The sequence below is a fragment of the Cryptomeria japonica genome, chromosome 9, assembly GCF_030272615.1.
Source record: "Cryptomeria japonica chromosome 9, Sugi_1.0, whole genome shotgun sequence".
NCBI classification, from domain to species: Eukaryota; Viridiplantae; Streptophyta; class Pinopsida; order Cupressales; family Cupressaceae; genus Cryptomeria; species Cryptomeria japonica.
In genome coordinates, this window is record NC_081413.1 from 713,661,973 (window position 1) to 713,675,648 (window position 13,676).

At 36.7% G+C, this 13,676-nt stretch overlaps 1 protein-coding gene across 2 annotated transcripts; it reads right to left on the minus strand.

Annotated features, from left to right (window-relative positions):
- Positions 1–913: 913 nt before the first annotated feature.
- Positions 914–13,278, minus strand: LOC131048553 (uncharacterized). Of its 2 annotated transcripts, XM_057982552.2 has the most exons (3): positions 12,795–13,278; positions 1,543–1,656; positions 914–1,323 (listed from the first exon to the last, which is right to left on the minus strand). In XM_057982552.2, the coding sequence occupies exons 1-3, from the start codon at positions 13,103–13,105 to the stop codon at positions 1,128–1,130; spliced, it is 621 nt and encodes a 206-aa protein (XP_057838535.1). In that variant the 5' UTR covers positions 13,106–13,278; the 3' UTR covers positions 914–1,127. The 2 variants fall into 2 exon arrangements, with proteins under 2 accessions (XP_057838535.1, XP_057838534.1); XM_057982551.2 differs by having other exon boundaries at positions 914–1,656; positions 12,795–13,275.
- Between the last annotated feature and the right edge of the window lie 398 nt (positions 13,279–13,676).

Here is a 13,676-nt window from a genome sequence, read left to right on the forward strand (position 1 = left end):
TGAGCACATATTGAGATGAGAAGAAAATGAGGTTGACAAATGGAGTAGAAATGACAAATATAAAATGGAGGAAATCAATGAGGTTGACAAATGAAGTAGAAATGACAAATATAAAATGGAGGAGGAAATCAATGAGGTTGACATATATATGGAAAAGGAAAGTGTAAGATGACTACAAATGGGGAAGAGGGTCTAACACGTGTGAGCAAACAATAGGAAAGTTGATCAAAAGTGAAATGAAGAATGATGGTGACTTGTGCATGCTCACACGATAGGGACACGTCACATAATGAAAAGTTTGGTAATTTTTTAATTGAAAAAAAGGTAAATGGTTACTAAAGAGAACTAACTAATTTATTAGAACTAATGAGTAAAGGGGCTAAGATTGAGTTAATAAATTAATCAACCTTAAGAAGAATTTTAAAAAGCAATAATTTAAATAAAATTCAATTAATTACGGAGATAAACAATAATTAATTAAATAATAAGTTATTTAATTAATTACAAGGATAAACAATAAATTATTTAATAATTACGAGAAGTTGGAAAATGACCAGTTGCTACAGATAATTAATTATATGACAAGAGGTCAATTTCAGGGAGTCTGAAATAGCAAATCTTAAGCATTATCCCGTGTGGTTTTGGCTAACTAAACCCAATAATACCTCCCAGATTGTTCTCTATGTATATTCAGAAAACAAGAAACGTTTTTTGATTATTAATTGTATCATGGTGTGCTACGTGTAGTCAGGATCTTTGGATTTTTTTATTGAAATATGCAAATGGAGATGAATATAAAATATTAAAATTGTTCTTTTACAGTTGAGGAAGCTTAAATAATCTAATTCATAGACTTCAATTTTCTGAAGAATCAGAATTAAATATTCTATTAAATTAAAAGTAACTGGGAAACTGTTCGGTAATCAAGCTCCGTCATATTCCATTTTCCTCTCTTTCATATCATGAAAATTATGAAATTGTTACAATAATTAGTGCGAATGCTTGATATAATATGTTGAGCAAGAAACTGCATTCATACTTCCTGCATTCTGTTCACGACTAAATTGTAAAACCGTTGAAAATGATCCTTGAATTCCAACAGGGAACTCTAGATAAAACAATGGATCCTAACTGGTTGAGCACAATGGAACTCTTTTTCTGAGTCCACTTTTCACATCCTCAGATTCCAAAGAATAAGTTATGAATGAATCACTTGTATTTTCATTTGCTGTCTGATTGTTTGGGGAATTACAAACATGAGATGAATCATCGAGGATGGCATGTTCTGAAGAATATTTCTTGATCCGCAAAGATATCAATACGCTAGATGCAATACCAAGGAGAGGAAACAGGTAAGAAGAAAGCTGTTTCTTTGACTTACGGTCTGATACTACAGCTGCACTAGTCAGACTACCAATGGAAGCATTTTGTAAAATCATTGGAAGGCATCCAACAATTGTTGGAATGAGAAAATCTACAAAAAATCTAACATCCATAGCAGCTAATGCATAATTGATCACATATGAGGGGGCAGGAGAAAACCGTGCAAGCAAAACAAATTTCCACCCATCTCGAGCAACTCCCTTATTAAGAATGTGGAAATACTTGTTCCTCTGCACCCAAGCCATTGCTGAGCTTGAACTCGCAAACAATGCCCTGCAATCATAAAAATTATAACAATAGGCCCATGAATATTTCATTCAAATTTCCAAGAATTCTAATCTTATTACATAGCAACTACAAAAGAAACAATTGACCGATGAATGGCCTCATCTATTTTTCCAAAAGCACCCTTCATGTTCTCATTTATAATTGATTACTTAAAATTAAGATTCAACACTGATTAATTATGGATAGCCTTCATGATAAAATATCAACACTAGCATTAGGGAAACATGGCACAGATAAATAACCGTACACCATACTATTCCATAGCTTTCTATTTTTCCTTAATTCCTCTCCTTACTCAAAATGTTAACTAAAATTGAATCAGTCAGATCATTGTTTATATTTGTAACTTATGATCGCCCAACTGTTAATGTGTATCTACACAAGCCTAACAGAACTCCAGGAGGCAGAAAAACTGTATATGTTTTGCCATGAACAGTAAATTAGCAACAATCGTGATGAAAATATGAACAATCACTAAATGCTTCACCACTGTCAAGGAGTGAAGAATCACTGTACAATTGATGAAATGTAGTACTCATGAAGAGTTGATATCACAAAGGAAATTTTTACCAAGTAGGGTTGTGTAAAGAGCAATATAGAGTAGGACATTGTCAGCAATTCAATCTGCAAAAGATGCTGTAAACATTATAGAGACTATAATTATCCTATAAGAGAACAAAACCTAACATTTTTGAATGTTGATAAAGAGACTAGGTATTGAATTCGATTCTGTACATCCATATTCCTACCTGAATTAATATAACATCTATCTTCTTTGTTGTGATCGATCAAACTAAAGAACGTATTTTCATTCCTTAGATTCCGGTCAAGTTAATTTTTTTTTATCTTACTTCCTTCTACTGTTGGCAATCTCTCTTATCATGTCAATGATTCCTTGCAAAAGTAGCATTCAGTAAAGCTTCTATCTCTAACTCTTGACTTCTTCCTCTTTCTCAAGATTGAAACCGGCATCTTCCTGATTTTCATCATAGTGATAAAAGCATTCTCTAAGTTTTCGTGTAAATTTGTAGCATTTTATTTAGCTGCTAATAATAAGCCAGTTGATCCATCCTAAATTATGGAGAAATTCCAAGAAGCTTTAATGCCTATGGACACTACTTGAAATTTCTGCACTTCACCGACATTCCAAACCTTTTCAACCAATCTCTATTCACCCATCATCTCCAAGAGACTTCATCACATGTTTGTCAATCACAAAGTTAGAAGTGCGAGCTTAACAGGTCAAACAAAAGAATACCAACAAAAGGCAGCAAAAATCAAGTTCAAGACCAGATATGCGCAGAGGTCCTGACACCAAATTTTACATGTTGTCATTGCAGAAAACCAGCACATGTTGCCAGATTTTGTGTAGCACCAAATCCTAAATAAACATTGAAATTATATGAGCTGGGAGCAGGAAATAAATTTTGCTGACATTTCTGAGGAAAGAGAGACAAAGGATGATGATGTTACATATACTCCTTGAAGAAATGACTGACAGCTATTTTTGCTCTTGCTCAAAATGTTTTTGCTTGTGTGAGGCTTTCCTTATGAATTTTAAAGTGGGATCTTAGAGAATAAAATTTATGTAATATCAATCTAGTTTAAAAACTCAAAGTCAGTAATTACTTGGCTGACCCAAAAAATTAAAAAGTTGGGACTCAGCAAAATAACTCAAAGAAATCTTGACAATAACTCACCAAATTTATTGAACGTTAAAAAATACTTCCTTGCACAATGGACTTTTTGTCAACAAAGAACGAATGAAATAAATGCTTGTTACCAACGTGTGGATAAAGCCTAGCTTCACAAATCAAGCAGATGGCATAGCAATGGCAGAGTACACGTACTCTACTAATTTTTGGGATGTGGTTGATCAAGTTGTTGAATTTTCAAAGCCTATAGTAAAAGTATTGAGACTAGTGGATGGGGATAAATCCCCAATGGGATATTTGTATGAGGCCATAGATAGGACCATGGAGTGATGAGGGATAGGATGAAAAATTACAGGGGCAAGTATATGTCATTATAGGACATAACTGATAGAAGATGGATCAACAGATGCACTCAACTCTCCATGTTGCAGGGTACTATCTCAATCAACATCGTTCTATAACTCTTCATTCAGAGATCTTGATGTTGAGATCACACAGGGCTTGTTCATATGTATGGAGAAAATGTTTCCAGCCTCAAAACAATTGCATGCAACTATGGCAAAGTTGTCAATGTACAAACAGTCTCTCTATTTTGTGGACATGATCATTAAATGTGTAAAGATTTCAACATATTCTTGCATGATATCATCTCCATATAATGTGTCTTTCAGCGTAGTGGTGGGATTTTTTTGTTCATGAAACAAAAAAATCTTGGATGACGAGACGCATTTTAAGCTAGTCATGCAGCTCATTCACTTGTGAGCATACTTGGAGTGTTTTTGAATACATACATTCCAAGAAATGCAACCACCTAACACAACGGATGAACGACTTGATGTTTGTTCACCACAACCTCTACTTGAAGCTAAAGAAAACTCAATGTTAGACTTTTAATATACTTGCAGTCAATTCACGGGCAAAAACAAGAACTATTGAAGATGACAATCCAATTGACCTTGATGACATTGATCCAAAGTCTGCGTGGGTTGTTGATGATGATGAATTTCTTGAGCGTGAGGATTTTGAGATACTAACGGAGCCCAACTTGGATCCTCATGTTATTGAATGAATTAGGGCAGGCTCTTACCCAAGAGCTTCATCATCAAGACCTCTTACCTTCTAGCATAGCTCTATTTGTAGTAGCAAGAGTCACTGGCTACATTTGAGTTTTTGGAACTTTGTACTTAGTTTATATGTTGGCTTTGTGCAACTGTTACCATCTAGTTATTTATGCACGAAGTATGCTTTGTGCAATGCAATGTAATCGCCAATATGAATGCAATAAACAAGAATCTATTTTCAACCATTCATTGGTTAAACTCTCTATTTTATTTTTTCTCTGTATCTCTATGCTATGGAAATGCCCTTAATTTTTTTAAGAAAAAAGTAGTTTGTCTCTTTTTCTAAAATTTTTGTTAAATCCAATTTTTCCTCATTTATTCAAAAAATCTTATAATTTTGGTTTGCCGATTTTCTTCCCAAATGATTTTAGTTGTTATGGATTTGCCAACTACTTTATTTTGTTAGAAAGAATACTTGAGGTGTAAGAGCCTCTACAATTTATGATAGTTAATCTAGTGTGGGATAGATGGGTAGAGGCAGGCACGGCTGAAGGAAAAAGTGTGAAACAAAAGATCCTCGATTATGATTGGTTGTCCATGTCAAGGTAAAAAATTGTTGATTTTGTTATTAAATTATTAAAATATTAATATAAAAAACATTTTTAAGTTTTAAATTATTTTCATTCTTTAACATAACATTCACTTTTCATCATTTAAGACTTAATTTTTTTATTTACTTTTAATTATTGCAAGTATGTGTTCTCCTCCAACTCACCTGTTGTGCAAGTCATAAGTTATGTTGTTACAAACTCTACTAGCCTTAATGAAATTTTAGAAACATCTTAACATGATGCTTGGGAAGATGAAGCAAGTCATTCACTATAGAGATATTTTTGGGGATTTTATGAAGAGCATACTAATCTTAGAGGAGTGCTTCAATCTCATGAAGAGGTGGAAATAAGCCTCATGAAGGCCCTTTGAAAGATGTGTAGTGATGAGGAATCTTCTTTACTTCAAACATAATGGCTTGCCTTTGTCCATCTCCACATCGAACATTAGGCCAACCAAAGGTGGCAACAAATAGAACAACATTAACTCAAACTAACCCAATTATATGGTGAATGTGGCATGGCAAAGATGCACCAAAGTTGAGGATACCTGCCACTTGCCTCCTTTTATAGATTGTTAGTTCCTCTAGTGCTAAGATTTATTGATCTACATATAGCTTCATATACTTAATCAAGAGAAATAGACTTACATCTCAACAAATTAAGAAGTTGGTGGCCATGCATAGTGCCTTGCAACTTTAGAATTGACAAACTCCTAGGTACAATCAGACCTCAATCATTGGGATGTTGATCTCTAAAATGCCACAAAGGTTGATGAAGAGGAGGCATAAGAGGGGTTGGTTGTGGATTCAATTGGATGAGGCAGCCCTTTATAATGAGAATGACTCAAATTCAGACCCATATTTTTCTGCAATATTGGCAGATGTTGATTGGGGGCAGCAAGAGGTTCATTTGCTTTTGTCATTTTATAGTTCAAAACTTCAAACTTGCAGCCTTTGGGCATTTTGTTGTGATTTATATATAATATATATGCACAATGACACTAAAAGCAATTAAATCTATAATGTATATGGTGAATGCCTGATCAATCATATCAACTGAATATATTTTCCTATATTTTATTTTTTCCCCTTTTTTAATAGATTGCTCCTTGAAAATGGCCTCCCAAAATATAAATTCCTAGAAACTTTGTGTAAAATATATTTTTGGTCATCCATGAGAATTATAAGTTTTCTTAGTATTAGCAGATGCCAACTAGGGGAAGCAGTAGCTTTTCTATGTTTTTCATATTTTATAGTTCAAACTTGCAGCCTTTGAGCATTTTGTTGTAATTGTTATATTATATATATGCACAATGACAATGAAAGCAATTGAGGAAGGGAGTGTTGCTGCATGCATGATGCTTGCACTGCTTTTGAAAAGGGCCAACCCATGCATGGTGTGCATGAGGTCTTCATTGCCTCATGCCCTTGCATGTCCTCCAACATGCTTCCCTATTGTTTAATCTTTCTGTTGATGTACGTGGTGCCTTGTGGACCAACAGTATGGACAGTTTTATCCTTTGTTTTTCCTATGTTGTTGACTGTTTGCTGCTCCATTGCTTGGCTGGCTTGGGGCACTTTTGGAGGCCGATTTTGGGTGTTTGTTGCGGCTGTAGCGGGTTATTTGTGTTAATGGTTCAGGCTGGGTCCCCTCTCTTTTGGGTCTGGTTTTCTCTTTTGGGTTACAGGTTTGCTGTGGCTGTTCATATGGCAGCCTCTGGGTGTCCAGAGGACCCCTATTTTTCGTCATTTAAAGATGAGGTTAATGGTAATGAGGTCTTATCTTCAGCACATGCAAATGCAGTTTAACTTCGTATCGCATGCAACTTTGGAGCCTAATACCAATCAAGCCTTGGGATTGAGACAGACACCTAATGGTTTGTTTGGAGAGAAGCAAAGACCGTCTGATCTTGGTCATTAATCCTGACTCCATTGTGGAAGATGTTTTATACCTGTAATAACATGCTCTTATTTGCTAATTCACGGGGCTCAGGATTTCTATGCCTTTTTAAGGAAACTGGGTTAGAAGGAATTGGAGTACGGAAGGTGATCTAGAGATCATTCTTGCAACCAATGGATATTTTGTTGTGATGTTATCTCGAATGGCCGACAAGAATAAGATCTTCAAAGGTGGCCCTTACTTTCATAATCAATCTAGTTTATTTATCAAACCTTGGCACCTAGGGTTTGATCCTGTGGAAGCGATGCATTCCACGATTCTTGTTTGGGTTTGGCATCCTAGGCTCCCAATGGAATTCTGGAGGATAGATATTTTGCAATCTATTGTGACAATTATTGGAAAGCCGATGGGCTCTTCTCAACAAACCCTTGACAGGAAATTTGCTACTTTTGCTCATCTTTGTGTTGGTATTGACTTGAACACTCCTCTCCCAGATTCCTTGGAAATAAAATTGGGTAATGTCTTGGATTCAGGAGATAGATTATGAAGCTCTTCCATTTCAATGTCGTTTGTGTCACGAATATGGTCACTTGCAAAGAAACTATAAAAAGATGGCCCCTCAACCCTCTATTCCTAATCCCGACACACAAGCTGCTAATGCAAAATCAAAGGGAAAGGCCCCTATTCAGCCTGACATGCCTTACTCAGATAGATTTATTCCGGTCAAATCTTGTCTAAGAATGAAGATGGCTAATCATAAAAATAGAACAACTTTGAAAGGGTCTTTGAGTAATAAATTTGTTGATGATACTGCATTGCTAGGTTTGGCTCAGATGGAGAAGACCATAAACTTCAGGAAAGCTTTGGACATTTACTTAGCAGCGTTTGGTCAAATGATCAATGAGGATAAGTCTAAAATCTTCTTCTTCAACACAAATGTTTGTATTTTGCATTTTCAAATTGGGTCATTACCAATGGAGTATATGGGGATTCCACTTACTGCAGTAGTTTAAGAAGAGATCATTAGAAGGAGATTTTGGATAGATTAATTCAAGAGTTAACTATTGGACTTTCCAATGGTTATCCTTCGTTGGTTGAGTAACTCTCCTTAAATCTATCTTGCAAGCCTTCCCCAATTATAGATTCTTAATTTTGGCTGCTCCTTCGAGTTTTCTTGAGGATTTGGATTCTCTTACAAGAAAGTTTTTATGGGCCGAGAATTTAGATAGACATAAATGGAGCCTTGTGAATTGGGATACTGTCTGCAATCCCAAGGAGGTTTGGGATTTGGTTTGTGTCAGTCAAAACTTAATAGCAACGCTTTAGCTGCCAAACTGTACTAGAGGTGGTGCAAAAATCCTAACTTTAAATATCTCGAAGGAGTGCCTGAAGTGGATATTCCAAGAATGGATTTGGTTGTGAAAGGTTCATTAATTTGGAACACCATAAAACATGGAACCTCGCTCATCAAAAAGGGACTCTTTTGGATAGTAAATAAAGGTAATAATGCTTTGTTTTGGGAGGATTCAAGGGATAATTATCCCCCTATTCTTTCTTCTTTTCCCCAGCTCCGACCTCTAAGTAACATTCTTTTTACTTTTGAATGGTCTAAGGTTGCTGACTTTAAATACCAAGTTCCAGTGGGTTGCTCTTCTATTCACAGGTGGTGTGAGCCACAGATCTGGCCTAAAGGAGGTTCTCGACCAGGATACCTTGGCCTCCATTTTAACTGAGAGACCTAGTTGCTCCTTAGAGGACTCTGATATTCTGGCATGGGGTCATGGTTCAAAAGGAGTGTACATAGTTCAACTTGGAATTCAAAATCTAGATGAGCAAAGACAAAGAGAGGCTAACTTTCAGTGTTCCACCAGCATTGGGGACAGGGTTCCGGGACGGGGGGACCAAGGGCCTAAGTTTGGGGATGGCAGGGGGACGGCGGCAGGGGGGTGGCGGGGTGGTGGTGCTGATATAGTTATGCATATACATATAGTACTTGAAAAACTAGTTTTGAAAAGATGAATGACATTATAACAGTATAAGAATTACATTTCAAATGAAACTATAGGAAATTTGAAATATTAAATCTAAATTTGAAATACCCCCAAAAAATCACTTTTTTTAAAAAAATTAATGTTAAACATTGCATATACGTGGGGCGATGGGAGACGTCTGGGCGTCTGATGTCTCTCCAGGGACGGGGAGACGCCCAGACGTCTCCCAAGGAACGTCTCCTTGGGAGACGCAGAGACGTCTCCCCGTCTCCAGCGGCGCTTGGGTGGCGGTGGCGGTGGCGGTGGCAGTGGTGGGACGGCGGGGGACGTCGCATCCCCGTCTCTGAGACGCGGGCAAAAAGGGGGGGGGGGGGAGGGGGGACGCGTCTCCGTGGAACACTACTAACTTTCCTTGGTGGAAGAGAATTTGGAATCAGTTTGGATGGCCTAAATGTAATTTCTTCTTATGGCTCTTGTGTCAGAATAAATGCCTCACCTAGGATAAAAATTCTGAAAAGAGGTTTTCAAAGACCTTCTATCTGTTTTCTCTGTGGTAGGAGCGAGGAGTGCATTGCTTGTTTGTTTTTCCAATGCTCCTTTTCTAAGGAAATGTGAGATTTTTGGTGGATGCTATGGAAAAGGCCTGATGTTCAAGTGACTTCTGTGACTGAATTCTGGGACAATTTGGGTTTTCCTCCTGCGTCTGCTTCTTTTCTTCTAATTGCTTGAAATATTGGCCCGTCTTTCATCTTTTGGCAAATTTGGTTGAAGAGAAATTGTATCATCTTCCAAGACTGCCAATCCAGAGTCTTACAGATTTGGTTGAGAATTAAAAGAATGATTAAGGAAACATTTGATTAACATGGAGGCTTCCTTTCTACAGCAGATTGGCAAATTGTAAAACGTTTGGAGATTTCCGTTTGGAGATTTCTCTTATCTCACCTTCTCAACATAGATCTAGTATGAAGAGTCAAGCTTTTAAGAAGGTATGTAGAACTGGTAAATGGATTCCTCCACTTAGTGGATCTCTCAAAATCAATACTGATGGTTCTTCTAGAGGCAATCTGAGTAATTCTGGTTTTGGGGGTAGTGGCCGAGAAAATGAGGGTTTAGTCCTCTTTATTTTCTCTATTTTTATAAGCTCTCATTCTAATAATCTTATGGAAGCCTTGGTTATTCTTAAGGCTTTAGAAAGAGCCTTTGCTATGGGTTGGAAGAGAATCCAGTGTGAAATAGACTTAGATTTTGGTGTCTATTTTAAATCATAGGAATCTTCAAGATGTTTCCTGGAGATTGGTTGTTGTGGTTAAGCAAACTCTGTATCTAGCTGTTAATTTTGAGGCTATTTCTTTTGTGCATATACTGGGGGAATGGAATAGAATGGCTGATTGTCTTGCTAAGTGGGCTTCAGAAGGAGTTCAGGGTTGGAATGTTGGTGATTGGAAGGATTTAGATCACGTGAAACCCCAGCAACTTCTTCAACTTGTTCATGAGGATCATGAAAGATTGTAACTACAGATTGGAGGGGTTTAGTTACCAGTGGCATATCCATCCCCCCATAAGTATTGTATGGGGTTGCTGCAGGTTTCCTTGGTGGATTACCTGTGTGATGTATGTAGTTTTAGCGATAGCCATCTGGAAATCTGTGTGGACTGTGTGATCCTTTTGGTTCTTAAATAAAATTATTTATAATAAAAAACAAGCTCTTATGTGAAATCTGGTTTCAACTCTAATGTTACTTATTACAGTTCTATAATGTAAATAACAAATGCCTTGTCAATCTTCTCATATAAATATTTGAAATTTCCTATATTTTTTCATAGCCGTCTCCTACAAGATGGCTTCCCAGAAAATACATCCTAGAAGCTTGGTGTAACATTGATCTTTGATCACACATGGATATTAATAGATTTTCTCTCTTTCTCTCTCTCTTTCTTTCTTTCTTTTTAACAATACAATCTTCTTATGGTACTCTGCATCTATCATCACAATTTACTTTATTCATAAGAACCTGGTTCTCCCTGTATGTGTAACCCCTCTGAGATGGACTACTTTCTTACTAATCTTCTTTGGTAAGATCATACTGATGCAGACTATTATTCTTGCAACCAGGGGAGGTGAAGGTGTCTGACTGTAGCTTTTCACGATCTTCCATAAACTGTGTACTCTAAGATAAATATATTGTGAATGTTACAGAGCAGCATAAATCATAAAACAAATTACTAGATTAGCGTTGCAGAACACCCTGGACTGCTAAACAAAATAAAAGAGAGATGGACAAGATGGCAAGAGGAAAAGTTATTGCATCTTAGATAAGAACACCGTACTTAACTTTTGAACCAAAATTTATCACACAACTAGCTGTGACTTGCTGCTCACAATCATGAGGTAATTCAACAAGGCATTCCTAGACATGCGTTTTAACAAGAGTATATTGCATCTTAAAAGAGAAATAATTAACAAGGTTTAAAAACCATGCACACAGACCATAAGAATTAACTTTAAGTCAAGTGACCGCTCCTAGAAAAGCTTGCCCTCAAGAGAAGTAACTTTGCAAAACCAAACCGCTTGTATTGGCTGCCTCTGAAATGTAATGTAATGGCCAAAGTTCTAATGTGTACATGGATTATGAAAATAACAATTCAAACACTGCTCCCTACATCTTTCACCTCACTTTTTAAATAAAAATAATAAAATAGTCGTTAACAGAAAAATTCTGGGGGTGCCAATCTCCATGTAAGACAAAGCTAGATGAAGATGGGAACTTTTTTGCTAGAAAATGGCCTCTGACAGCCCCTTCTAATATGACACCACCTGACAGACACAGCGATGTGGCCAAATTTTTAGCATGTAGAAGGATGCATTAAAACTGACAATATAAATGCCCTCTTCCGTCTTTACGCGAGCTTTAAGTCAAAAAATTACACAATATCACCTGTTTTGGGGACATAATTTCCACAAGACAGACCTAGATGAACACAGAAAAACATTCACTGAAGAAAGGTCTTTCATAGAATAACTCTGCTTATTGTGAGACTGAGACTATTGTTTTTATCTATTAAAGTATATATGAAATACTCTGCACATATAGTGAACCACCAAAGCTACAGTCCATGGAGTTTGTATATCATCAAAATTCACCCAACTTGTATCCAGACTTCTTGTATTTGTGGCTCACTCAACCACCTAGACACAAGGGGAGCAAGCAAAGTGGGGGTTGTATCCAAGTCATCACCATGGCAGTCACTTCTGCCAAACCACTGAACTATGATCCGCTTAAAAAGGTTAATCTATACAATCTCCTAAACCATTATTTAAATTGAATATTCATGGAAGCTAACCACTCGTATTCAATCAGAACTTTTTTAAATGGGCCAAAAATAAAAAACCAAAAAGACGCATTTTTGGAAAACTCAAAAACAAATACTAGAATTTAAGCAGTTACCAGAGAACTCAAGTTCATGGATGAGCTCCTATCCGTATATCATCTCCTAGTAACTATATCTTAATGACTAATTTTATCATTACCTTAATCTTGGGAAACCTTATCAACCCTCAAGCCGGTTGAGCAGCTGACTAGAGACGGGAGACTCGCCATTCAATAATTAAAAACCCAAATATAGGACGGAGACTTCCTAGTAAACTGCCCCAATCTCCCTTGTTTTATAATCTTTCTTTTTTATATTGAGTTATCATCTAGATATATGTTTTGCATCACGCATAAGAGAAAAGACGGGATTTGCAGCATCGAATAGTTATTTTTAGTGATCTTGGTCGAATTTTTAAATGTTTTTGATCGAGTTCTGACAGATTTAATCTGCCAAAGCTACCATCAAAGCCAAATAAATGTAGCAAGAATAATAATACAAAAATTTATGGAAAATCATGATTTAGTAATGCACTAACCTTCCGATCCAGAAGGACAGGGAAGCCCCCAATATCTTCGCTGTGAAAACACAGACCACCCCCGGAAAAAATCCAAACAAAATGGCAGCTCCTGCTTCAAAAAACACTGCATATGGCAAACACAGAGAAAGTGTAACCGTGTGAATTAGAACATAGACAGGCATCGCCCATATTCCCAATTTCTCGGACATATCACGAAATCCCTCCATCAAAGCTTCCTTGTTCCCTCCATAGGCATTGTTCAAAATAATTATCACAGCTCCTATCACCAAACTGAACATCACAATCCCAAATTTGCTTCCCTTCCCCATCGTATTATTTTCTTTTGCGGGAAAGAAGTGAAAGAGCTTATTGGGGAAGTGGAAAAGTAAGGTGGGCGAACAGGGGTATTCTGTTTGTAGAGAGACGGAGAAAAACGAATCGCGTGCAGAAACAGATTGCTCTTTTGCTTTTAATATTTATTCTTTTTGGGCGGAGAAATAGTGGGGAGGAAGCCAATTAAATAAAGTCCATAACTTGGTCAACAAAATTGTTTTGTAAGTGAGTCAAAGATCTAGGTTTCTACATGGTATTCTATCATGTTGTCTATTCTACGAAAAAATGTAATCTTAGAGGAAGAAAAGATAACAAAAGTTGTTGACTTTTTATCAAGATATGAAGATACAAGATATAGAAGGAAAAAGAAATTAAGTAGTTGAGGTGTGGTTGACCACTTCTTTGTGGGTGTTTTGTGCTTATTTGCTTTGTGTTTGGTCTTTGGACATTATTAAAAGCATTCATTCATTCATTAAATAACAAGAGTATGGTTGGTCTATTGATCTACAACCACAAATGGTGGGGCCTTATGGATGGAGCTTTCTTCAAAAAAGATTAGCTTGTGGT

Bases quoted from the DNA above. Each gene is read 5' to 3' on its own strand.
- LOC131048553 (XM_057982551.2), bottom strand. From the start codon at position 13,105: ATGGGGAAGGGAAGCAAATTTGGGATTGTGATGTTCAGTTTGGTGATA. The intron at 1,657-12,794 runs GTTAGTGCATTA...TTATGATTGCAG, and splicing joins CTGTCCTTCTGGATCGGAAG to GGCATTGTTTGCGAGTTCAA.